The 11143-nt window shown below is 47.0% G+C and overlaps 1 protein-coding gene across 9 annotated transcripts in view; it reads right to left on the bottom strand.

Annotated features, from left to right (window-relative positions):
* Positions 1–1002: 1002 nt before the first annotated feature.
* The window catches only part of PDZD2 (PDZ domain containing 2), a 355674-nt gene continuing 345533 nt past the window's right edge, over positions 1003–11143 (bottom strand). For 7 of the 9 annotated variants that reach the window (XM_059173719.1, XM_059173723.1, XM_059173720.1 and 4 more), the window contains 4 exons: positions 8921–9022; positions 8000–8261; positions 5046–5180; positions 1003–3954 (listed from right to left, as the gene is read on the bottom strand). In XM_059173719.1, coding sequence (XP_059029702.1) covers positions 3788–3954; positions 5046–5180; positions 8000–8261; positions 8921–9022 — 666 coding nt within the window. In that variant the 3' untranslated portion in view covers positions 1003–3787. Of the gene's footprint in view, positions 3955–5045; positions 5181–5208; positions 7396–7999; positions 8262–8920; positions 9023–11143 lie in introns of those variants that run through there. The other 2 variants (XM_059173721.1, XM_059173722.1) reach the window with 2 other exon arrangements.

Here is an 11143-nt window from a genome sequence, read left to right as displayed (position 1 = left end):
CATAGAGGCCAAAATTATGACAACTTTTATAAGGTTTTCTAAGAAAAGGCATGAAGAGTTGGAGGATAAGGCCACCAACTGGTGGAGGGAGAAGTGGGTCTACAGAAACAGACCCACATAAAGCAGGGGAGTCTTATCAGCGGAGGGCACTGAGTGACGCACGAACCCCACTGTTCCTCCACTCTCAGAGGCCTGGTCACATGCCGAGTCCCAGTCTTTGATTTCTACGAGACACCATCTTGTCTTTTTCCTTGTGCCACTCTAGAAGGTCGGTGACTGCATCTTCAAATCAAAAGAGCCTAAGGAAACTGGATACTTTGAATTTTACTCTGGGAAGGAGGATCCCATGCCACCCATGCATGTGCTGGGGGGAGGTGAGTAGATCGCGGTTTTGAGAAAAATGAGGAATTGCAGTCATTATAAAGAAGTGAGAGAAAAACCTGACAAGGAACGATTGCTGAGTAGCATGGGGAGTCCAGCTGTAGTTGGGAACCATGAATTTCTAGTAGTAGTCTTCTGTGTGGTGGTTGGATTTTCTCCAGGAATAGGACTGTAGGAACCAACAAGCTGGGTCACTGGAAGGAAGGATCTTGGATTAAGTGGGACGAGGGTGCGGCGTCTGGGCTGGGTGGGGCTGGTGCTCTCTCCTGGGTCTCGTGGGAACAGAGTAGAAATGAAAGGGTGCGGATTCTGATGGGGAGAAAACGGGTAGTTTTCGAGGCTTAGAGGGCTTGCTGAAACGGAAGACTTAAGTATTAGTGAGAGGAGGGTGCGGGTAAGATCCAGGAGGTGAGGAAGCTGCGAAGGCATGGGATATGTAAGACTGAAGGAAGTGGAAGGGCTTTAGATTGGGCCCATCCTCAGTGTGGCCCTGTAAGAACTGTTGATTTTCTGTTGCGTTTAGAGCGCTCACTCATTGATATAACAATTAAGGTAATAATAAACACTTCTCAAGATTTTACAAGGTTACTTTATAGATGGCAGAATTAAAAAAAAAAAAAGTAGTAAGCAGAGTGTTTATTTTTTTAAAATTACTTAAAAAAGGTTGTTTACAGAGATGTGGATTTACATAACTTGGCGACAACATTTTAAAAATGTACAGGCTATTTCATATTATTGCACTTACTCTTCCATAATATATAAGGCATTTTATTTTACATAAATAAAGGATAATGTAGAATATCATACAACAGGTGTGGTGCCAATTAAGTCAACCATAAAATTAAATGAGATGTGTTTTGGAGGACAGAAATGCAATCCAACTTATTTCAATCTTCACAGAATATCCTTGCAACTACAATTTACTTGTTACAACACGTATTTACCCTCATAGCTTATTGTGGATGACTGATGCATTAGAAAACTGAAACAATGAAAGTTTTAGTAGGATAATAGAATACCATTAGTGCTCACTTCAGGAAGTGTGGGGATTAGACTCATTAGAAATACTAGTCATGCCTTGAACACTGAGGACAAATAAGTAACTTTCGATCTGAGGGTCAGAGATAGTTTAGCCTTTTGCTTTCTCCCTTAAGTTCCAACTGTTGGCCAGGGAAACCCTTCTGGCAAGATATACTAGAAGTGATGACTTTAGCCTACTTCAGTGAGTGAAAGGTCTACCCTTGCACTTTTCAGATAAGATGATTAGAGACTCGGAAGGAGACTGTTCCATTGCGCCGAACTGCTCTAGAAAGTCCGGTCTGTTCACATAGGACTGTGACTTTCTTACTGGGAGGCACAGCTGGAAGAGTCGAGGCAAATATTCTTACCGTGTTGGCAAGAAAGCAAAAACCACACCACTGACCCCAGAGACTTAAAAACAATCTAGCATGCACCTTGCACTGACTGCCTACAGAATCCTACCAGGAAGTGTAGTGAAAAGTAGAAGCTACATGAGTCATGTCTTTCTAGCTAACTCTTGTACTACATTCTCTTCTGTATAACCTGTTTAAAAAAAATGAAAAGTCTGGGCTCACACCAGCCAGATACTTCATTCTCATCTGAGAGACCCCTGTGGGCCAACTCGGCAGAGGTTTTATGGTAAGGGAGGAGTCCCTCAGAAAACGATGTACAAAGGTGACAGTGCGAGCATCTCCATGATGGGGGCAGGGGCGGGTGTACAGTGACCTCACTTACGTTCTCTAAGCCACAGATCCAGGCTGCAGGTTACTGAAGGAAGCGTCCAGCACAAAACATGGGCGTCGTCCTGCGCGCAGCTCTGGTGTCCTCACCCGTACTCCCAGGACTGGAGCAGCTGGTCTGGGTCCCTCTCGGGTCGGGGTTATGCAACACAGTTCTGTTTCTTTACCTTGAAAGAGTGACTCCCCCGCATTCCCCATTGTCTTCTTTTTACATTTTGGTAAGTGAAGCTGATGGAGGTTTGGAATTTAAGAAAAGAAGGTGCAATACGAAGGAGAAGAGCCAGTTTTGGGACCGGGAGCAAGAGCACACTGACTGGGAGCGGCTACGGGGAGAAGTCATGCTTTGACAGGAGAGCAGCCGGGACCAGCTTCATGGGCAGTGTGAGTCACACCAGTCTTCTGCAGGGAACAGTTTGGGCCAAAGGAAGAATTTGCAAAACAGGAAAATACCAGCAGCAAGCGGTCCCTGCAGGGGCATGGTCACACCCAGGTCAGGACAGTGGGCCGGTGCTTAGAAAGGGGCCGTTTCTTAAGCTTGTTGGTCAGGGGGAAAACCAACCAACCAAAGTCCCAAAAGGATGATTTTTAAGCTCCGCCCTTTGGATTGTAAATGTAATGCCTATGTTTATAAATCCAAGGATGCTAAAAAGATTACTAAAAATTTTTAGCTCAGTGTTGGGAGTGCATGAAATATAGAAATGGAAACCCAGTGACTATAGTATTTCTGCCCACTCCTGTGTTGACTGGTCTTGAATGCAAGCACTTACTCAAGACAAGTTCCGAACCAGATGCAAGGTGCTTTCAGAGCTGGAACCTGCTGCTTGTTCTAAGCAGCAGAGTTCATGGCTAGTTCGTATGGTTTATCAGAACAGCGTTTCTGTAAAATAGCCTTACGACTTACACTTTCAGATCACGATCAACACTTCATGATGATCCGTAACCCACAGAGTGAACCCTGCAGCCACACAGTGCACAGGACACTCACTAAAAAAAATACCACTTTCCGGATTTTGCTTTTTCATTTTTGGATAATTCCTGAGCTCAGCTTAACTGTTAGGTCAGAACTGATTTTTTTCTTTTAAGTCTCACTTTCTTTTCACCGTAATGTACAGACCTACAGCTCCTTCCACTGAATGTGCCTAAAAGCATTCTCTTATTTACTTACAAAATTATATAAAACTGTAATCCTTTATTTGTGACATTCGTGTCACCCCTCAGACTTGGTTGGCTCCCTCACGGCCAGGATTAGGTCTGCTGAGGGAGGAGGCAGGAAGGACACGAAGATCTTAAGTAAATGTTTTGAATGAAGAAGGGCATGCCACATCTCGTGTCCCCATCAATAAACACAAAAAGGGAGGGAAGAGGCACCGGAACGAAAGGATCCCTCCTGGCCTCGGTTGTCCGGGTGGAAGGCTTCCAGAGGTCAGCGCCATTGCCGTCGCGCACACAAGAGGTCAGTTCCACAAAGAAGTAAAAACCTGGAGATTTCTGTAGTCCTTGCCTATACCAAGGTTCCTGTGCTGTTTTAGGAACCCAGTGTTGAAAGAAGTTGTTCTGATTTGCTAAAGTAAGGGAACTGAGAAAAGAAGATTCTTGTTAAAAAATGTAACAAGCCCCACTTGTGAGCGTCACTCCTGGTGCCTGTTTCAGGAAGAATTCCTGTGCTTCCGAATCAGCAACTGCACGGGTCCCTCCGGGACTGACTTCATAATAGTCCAGGCATCAAAGTGCATGAGCCCCACCAGGGGTTTCCCGTTAATGGCAAGAATTTCATCTCCGGCTTCGATTGTTCCCGCTTGTTCTGCTGCTCCACCTGTGAGAATAAACAGACAGCAATGCCAGGGCAACCTCGCGGGATTCCAGATAAATTCCAGGCGAGCTAAAAACTCAAATGAGAAAAATCTCTGAACGACACGCCCATAATTCTTAGGAAAGGGAAACAGTCCTTAAGACAAACAAAGCATATACCCATGAAAAGAAATTTAGCTACGTAAAGATGCTCAAATTCCCTCAAACACATACGCTATGGACTAGGAGAAGGCAAATTTCAACATATATAATCAAAATCCAGATGGCCAGTTGACGCAGGAGAACAGGTTCCGCTTCTATCCAAATTGTTTAGAATGAGCACGTGTGAGCGTGCTGGAGGGCAGAGGGGGAGAGAGAATTTGCAAGCCGACTCCCTGCTGAGCGTGGAACCCCACAGGGGGCTCCATCTCACCACCCTGAGATTAGGAACTGAGCCGAAATCAAGAGTCAAATGCTTAACCAGCTGAGCCACCTAGGCATCCCCAGGATAATTATACTTTTAATATAATTGTTTAGCTTGAGAACCTGAAGAGATTTGTGAGAACTGTCCAAGATCATAAAATGACTGATCAAGTTCATAAAGAGACCTCTTATCTACCATGTTTCAATCATCTTTACTGCTCTCAGCTCGCTTTCCTGAAGTCCAGTAGTTGAAGTCTAGTATTAGAAATGAATACTATCTCGGTCCATGGTAATCACCCCGACAGGCAGTTCTTGATGGCACTGGCTTGGTATGTTTATATCAATCCCAGCTAATAACTGGTTACAAACACGGAGTTTGGGCTCTGGTGTAGAGGTTAGGGATGCTGACCCTGGCACCAGACTGCCTAGGTCCAAGCCTCGTTCTGCCCCTTCCGTCGTGTGACCTTCGGTGCTTGTGTAACTCCCCCGTGGCACACTCTGTCTTTTGTGAGACAAGGAGAACGGTACCTATCTGATAGGATTGTTGGCGGGGAGGCAACAGGAGTTCAGACACTTAAAATACAACAGGGTTGACATACAGTACACCCCGTATGTGACAGAACGCAAACACTTTCTAAGTGGAAGGCACAGGCACACACAGGAGAGAGCCGATGGGCCTTTCCAGGGCGTTACCTTTGTATACTCTCTTAATGAACAGGGGCCCGTCTCCGGCTGTTGAGGATTTCCCTCCGTCCAGACTCAATCCCAGCCCAGCGGAGGTCTTCAGCACTTCGACACACAGCGCATCGTGTGAAGGAAGGCTGCTCCCTGCAGCAACGACATTTGGAAGGATGGAAATGACAAGGGCACTCCTCGCCTCCTATCCCGTCCCCCACGTGTCTTACCCCAGCATCCGCGTCCCATTTCCCTTTGAAACCAGCATCAGGATGGGTCTCTCAGATTTGGAGCTGACCTCGTGGTTGTGTTCCTGCTCTACCTGCACCATTTGCTCTTCAAGGCAGTTTATTTTTAAAGATTTATGTATTTATTTGAAAGAACATGTGCACGTGAGCAGGGGGAGGGCCAGAGAGAGACAGAGAGAGGCAGACTCCCCACTGCGTGCAGAGCCTCATGCGGGGCTCGATCCCAGGACCCCAGGATCATGACCTGAGACGAAATCAAGAGCCGGACGCTTCACAGACTGAGCCACGCAGGCTTCCCTCAGCGCTTTCTGGAAGCCTGGAGGCGGCTCTGGTGCCCAGGCAGAAACCCTCAAAGGCCAGACTGCTCCTGGTGAGCTCCATGCACTGCGGTGGTGTGTCTTGGTGAAGCCATGCTTGGGGAATCAGATCCGATCTCCTGCCGTGTGTCACAGGCCGGGGCTGATAGCCTGCAGCACCCTCGCAGGAGACTGTGATTGTGGACCCCAGAGCTCCGCGCCTTCCCCCTTCGGCCATGCGTGCTTATCGCGCACCAGCTGCCCTCGCCTCTCTCCACCGCGGGGTGTGGAGTGGGTGGGGGGCACGTTTCTATGGCAGTGGGTCCTCCACTGCAACCAACGTGTGCCTGCTCTGTGTGCTGGTGTGGAGAGGCCTGGCTGGGATCCATCTTGAGGTCTGAGTAGCGACGGTGAGCTTGCCTCTTACTCCTCTTCTTTACACATTGCGCTGGTGAACGATGTTGAAGAGGTGAGTGGAAAGGCATGCCGAGCTCTCTGGGAGGCAGGGGAGGGACCACAGATTGAACTGCCCCCTTGGGCTTGAGGCCAAGGTAGCCAGCATCCCTGCCTTTGAACAGAAAGGTCAGTCCATTAGTGTGGCTTAGAGAAGGTCACTCCACGTTCTGTGGGGTCTGAAGGCAACGTGCGGACAGGAGCAGCATGGTTTTCAGTAGGTGAATCGCTTGCTATTAAACAGAACAGGCCTATTACAGTAGCTCTCAACTCTGGCCCAGTTCTATTGAAATCCCCTAGGAACCTTAGAAAGTTAGTGACTCAGGACCCTGGCCCCCACCCTCTCACCCCTCAGGGTTTCTGGTTTCATTGAGCAGGTGAATTTGCTGGGCAGGAAGATGGCCCTGTGCAACCTCCTGCCTCCGTCTCCAAGTGGGATACTCTCAGGGCATGTGAAAGGATATTCCCTGGGTTCAGGTGGAGCCCTGGGCAGGGGAATTTTAAGGAATAGGAATATGAAAAAATAAAGTTTAAGCCCTGAAAGTGCTTACGATTTGGTAACTATGTAGAATCTGGTTCAAGACCAGATATTTTGAAGGTGTCCAGGAATACTTAATGATTATAAATGACAGGATAGCCTTCCATATCCTGAGTACATGAGTCTTAAACATTCTGGAAGTTGCTGGGATTAAGCGCCAAGTGGTTTCCTGTGATGTTAAGTTTCTCGGATCCACTGAGAACACACGAAGTAATGGAGACCGCGCTGGGGCAAAGGTGAGCGTGACATGGTCTGATGACTTAAGGTGTTTCCCAATACTGGGAAGGGTTTCAGTCTTCTAGCAGTGCAAAAGCAAGACAACAGAGGAGAAGGGTGAGAATACTCCAGGCCCGTGGAGGCATCTGGACAAGAAGAGTTTCCCACCTGTTTGGCGGAAATGAGTGTTGTTTTCAGCAAAGCAGTCACGGATAGCCTAGGCCACCATTGAGGCCAAGTTGAACAGAGGAATTCAGCTTCCCTTGACTTTATTAGGGAGAGAAGTTGAGAAAAAAACAAAGGCCTCCTCAGAAGGCAGTGCCCTGCCCTGAGCTTCCACAGGCTCTTCTTGCTTTCCGGACTGCAGACATTGCTCCTGAGACCACCACGGAGGTCTGAAGTAGTTCTCTTGAAGGCCGCAATCAGCCCCGTGCTTCAGAAATAGAAGTGGTACTTAGTTCTGAGCAAATAGCTCGTATGCCTTCCCAGTGAGCCTTGTGATGACAGGATGGACATCGCTTAGGAAATCCACTTCCGAAACTCTTTATAAGCTCTGTTGGTTAAGGCTAGAGTCTCCGTTTTCAAACATCTGTACCTCCTCATTTCCTTATGTTCTTCTAAAACCGGAAAGAATATAAACCCTGGTGTTTTCAAGGACAAATGGCAGTTCTGCAATTTCTGCTACTCTCCAGGATGCCCCTTATCACAAGAGTTTCGTGTTTTACCTACTGGCCACTTAGGTCCTAAGAGGATATAGCTGTGAAAGGGCTTCCCTCTTCGTACAAACGGAGAAACCGTCAAGCAGCCGTTAAGTCGTCAACAGTATGGCTTTAACTACACGGGGCGGTGGTTTCTAACTTACTAGGAACACTTTTTTCAAGAAGCATCCACAAACATTAGACTTTACTACATTTGATTTCTTATTTCTTCTTTTTTTGAGAGGGAGGGGGACGATTTGGGGGGCAGTGGGAAGAACAGAGGGAGAGAAAGAATCCCGAGTAGGGTCCAAGCCCGGTGTGGAGCCTGATGCAGGGCTCAGTCTCACAACTCTGAGATCATGACCTGAGTCAAAATCAAGAGTCCAACGCTTAACCAACTGAGCCACCCAGGGGCCCCTCCATTTGATTTTGCGGACCCTGAGGGCAGTAGTTCCTTTTTGTCCAGCCAGGATCTACTCTGCCAGCTGCCCACTCCCTGCCAGCTTTTGAGCTGGTGTCTTACCTAAACCAGGCTCCAGGGCGCTGGTCTTTCTGGAGAGCAAGCCCTTCCCGTTGGCTTCCTGCCTACTGGAGGGTCTGGGCTGATCGTTCCCTTTCTTGATGACCACGAGGACATCTCTGTGCAGCTGTGCTTGGTGCAGAATCTTGAGGACATCCCCATGGGCTAAGCCAGCCAGTGAGGCACCATTGACGGACAGAAGGAAATCCCCTCGGTTCACAGTCCCTTCCTGAGAAGCAGCCCCCTGAGAACACACCCTGTGCACCTGGGGCGAGGAATGACAAAAGCCAAAGTATTTGGAACCTTTAGTAAAAGCAAGAGGGTAGATGCAAATCTGTAGTAGAGGAACTTTCTACTGGCAAGTTTGCAAAATCCTACAAATGTTCACTGAAAGCCTATATGCGGTGTGAGGGATAGAATTAAAATGTCAGTGCTGGCATCTGAACACAATACATTTTTCCCTCAACTTCTCGCTAGCGTCTAATCTGCGCTTGGCACTCTGTGGGGCAGAAAGGTCACAAAAACAAATAGGACCTGGTCTGGTCTCACGGGTGATCTTAGAGGCCTTCAAGTGATCTAAAATTGGAGGTGGTTCTTGAGAAGGAAGTAATTTCAGAAGCATATGCAGATTTGGTCAGTTAATTCTAGTGTTTTCTAGTGCTTAAATAAAATGTTCAGGTGAATATGAGGAAACTCCAGAAAACTGTGGTTATATATATTGGCATCGAATAGGTCACTCTGTGGTAAATATGTGTATCTGTGCCAGTGGCTAGTAATGTCTGTCCCCTACTTTTCCATTTTTGCTCTATTAGGAGGAAACAAACACCAGCGTTCTTTGAACACACGGACAGGATTTTGTCCTTGTCACCTCTGAGGCTGCATCAGGAGTGACCTCCCAGAGAGCATCTTGATGTGGTCACTTACCACAATTGATTTTGGCTCCACATCTGTCCCTCCTGCCACAGTGAATCCCAGACCTGAGCCTTCTTTTTTATTCAAGACTATGAAGCAAACATCTTCTTTATTCTAGTAAAAAGAAACAGAAAAAAGTCCAGTTGACCTCTGAATAACCCAGGGGGCGGCTCACCGACCTCTGCTCCATCAAATCTGCAGAGAATGCCGACCCTAAAACTTAACCACTAATAGCATGCCGTTGACTGGAAGCCTTACTCAGAACAGAAACAGCTGGTTAATGCATGTTGTACATGTTTTCTGTGTTGTATAAAGCTAGAGAAAAAGGTGATTAAGAAAATCATAAGGAAGGGGTGCCTGGGTGGCTCAGTGGGCTAAGCGTCTGCCTGCGGTTCAGCTCATCATCCCGGGGTTCTGGGATCAAGCCCACATCGGGCTCTCTGCTCAGTGAGGAGTCTGCTTCTCCCTCTGCTTGCTGTTCCCCCTGCTTGTGATTGATCTCTCTCTCTCTGGCAAATATAAATAAAATCTTTAAAAAAAAAAAAGAAGGAAAATCATAGGAGAAACATTAATAATTCTGTAAAAATCTGGTGCATAAGTGGACCTGTGTTGTTCGAGATGGCTGTCTGTTCCTTGCGCCAAGGGTTAGGAAGCTCTGATGGAGTGAGTCCTGGTGCAGGGCCGTCGAGCTGCTCAGCACAAACCCGGTGGTTACTTGGGAGCTTTCGCACAACACTGGAATGGGAGGAGCTTCATCTCAAGTGTCCTGCACCCCTCCTGGGTGGTGCTGACAGGAAGGTGTTTTGAGGAACACCCTGTAGCTGCGGGCCCACAGGGTGGACATGAACTAGGATGGTGCAAGAGCAGCGGACAATTTAGGAGCTCTTCCAGGCACCGGAGTATGCCTTCCCAAATCTGAGCAGAGCACGTCATCTGATCACGAAGGGGATTCTTTATCGCACAGCTGTTTACGTCTACAGTCAAGCCAAGCCCATGTCAACAAGAACAGAGAGAAGTAGTGCCAAGAGGAGGCAGGATGAGAGACACTGAGGCCACTGATTTATGTCCTTGCCCTGCCATGTTCAGTTCACTGGATTTCAGGTGCAGGTAAGGAACTATCATAAAATACAAAATATGTTAAAACATATGAACTACCTTAAAACTAGCAACTCTTATTGAGACTAGAACATTCCTAGTAGTGTCCTAGGGTTAAGTAGCAAAAGACTGTCCTATGTTTCAAGCACCAAAAAAAAAAAAAAAACAAAAAAAAAAAACAAAAAAAAAAAACTTAGAAATAAAATACTTCAGATAACTGAGTTGGGCTAATTATTCTGAATGGTGATTTCCTTCACTCACACACTATCTGATGAAGCACCATCTTAAAGGTCTGCATTTCTAGGTTCCCCACGAGGTGATACACAATCTGTCAGTTCAAGGTGTTCCCAGTCCAGCAAGAGAAAATAATCTAATAATAATAACCCGTCAGGCTTGCTTTGATGAGAAAGAGTGAAAACACTGAACAGAGAGAACCATCTCCATAGTGTGCTAGGGAGGGAACCCAGTATTTAAAAGAAAAAGAGTTCAGTCCTATTAGTGTGTGCTAAAGTGCAACCCCAAGCATTTTACACCTCCTGAAAGAAGTTCATTCAACCCAAATCCCCACAGGTGGACACTAGAATATCGCGCAGACTGACGGCGAAGTCCAGCCGTTTCTGCAGTCAGACCCTGTTCAGTGGAGGGAATGAGACCAGGCTTTCTCAGTGAAAATGGGAGCATGTGGTCCGGTCAATGACTTCTGTGTAGCTTCTGGGAGGTGATGCTTGATACTAAAATAGTACTTCTCAGATACTTAAATGCCTTTATGGGAGCAAAGACAATATTTGAAAATGGAATTCTCTTGCATTCCAGGACATGACACCAAAATTTTAATTTATTCAGATTTATTTTCTATTCCTGTTTAAAGATATGAGTGTTCTATAAGCTATCAGGCCAAATCTCATCTCTAAGTAGCTCAGCACAGCATCAGGGAAGCTACACGCACTGAGAGCTCCCCAAGGTTTGGGTGTGCTGGGGTCAGAGGGGTCCAACTGATTTTCTGCCTCTGATCTCTCACAGCGCCCCCATTAGGAAGCCGCGGGAATTGCTGTGCCCGGTTCCATTTTTTAGCGTCCCCACAAAGCACACTCAGTACAAAAGCAAGCAGGAAACTTCTGGGGTTGGTAGCCTGAGCACATC

This window comes from Mustela lutreola, chromosome 5 (assembly GCF_030435805.1).
Source record: "Mustela lutreola isolate mMusLut2 chromosome 5, mMusLut2.pri, whole genome shotgun sequence".
Classification (NCBI taxonomy): Eukaryota; Metazoa; Chordata; class Mammalia; order Carnivora; family Mustelidae; genus Mustela; species Mustela lutreola.
Note: the sequence above shows the minus strand (reverse complement) of the source record. Positions and strands in the feature narration are given on the sequence as shown.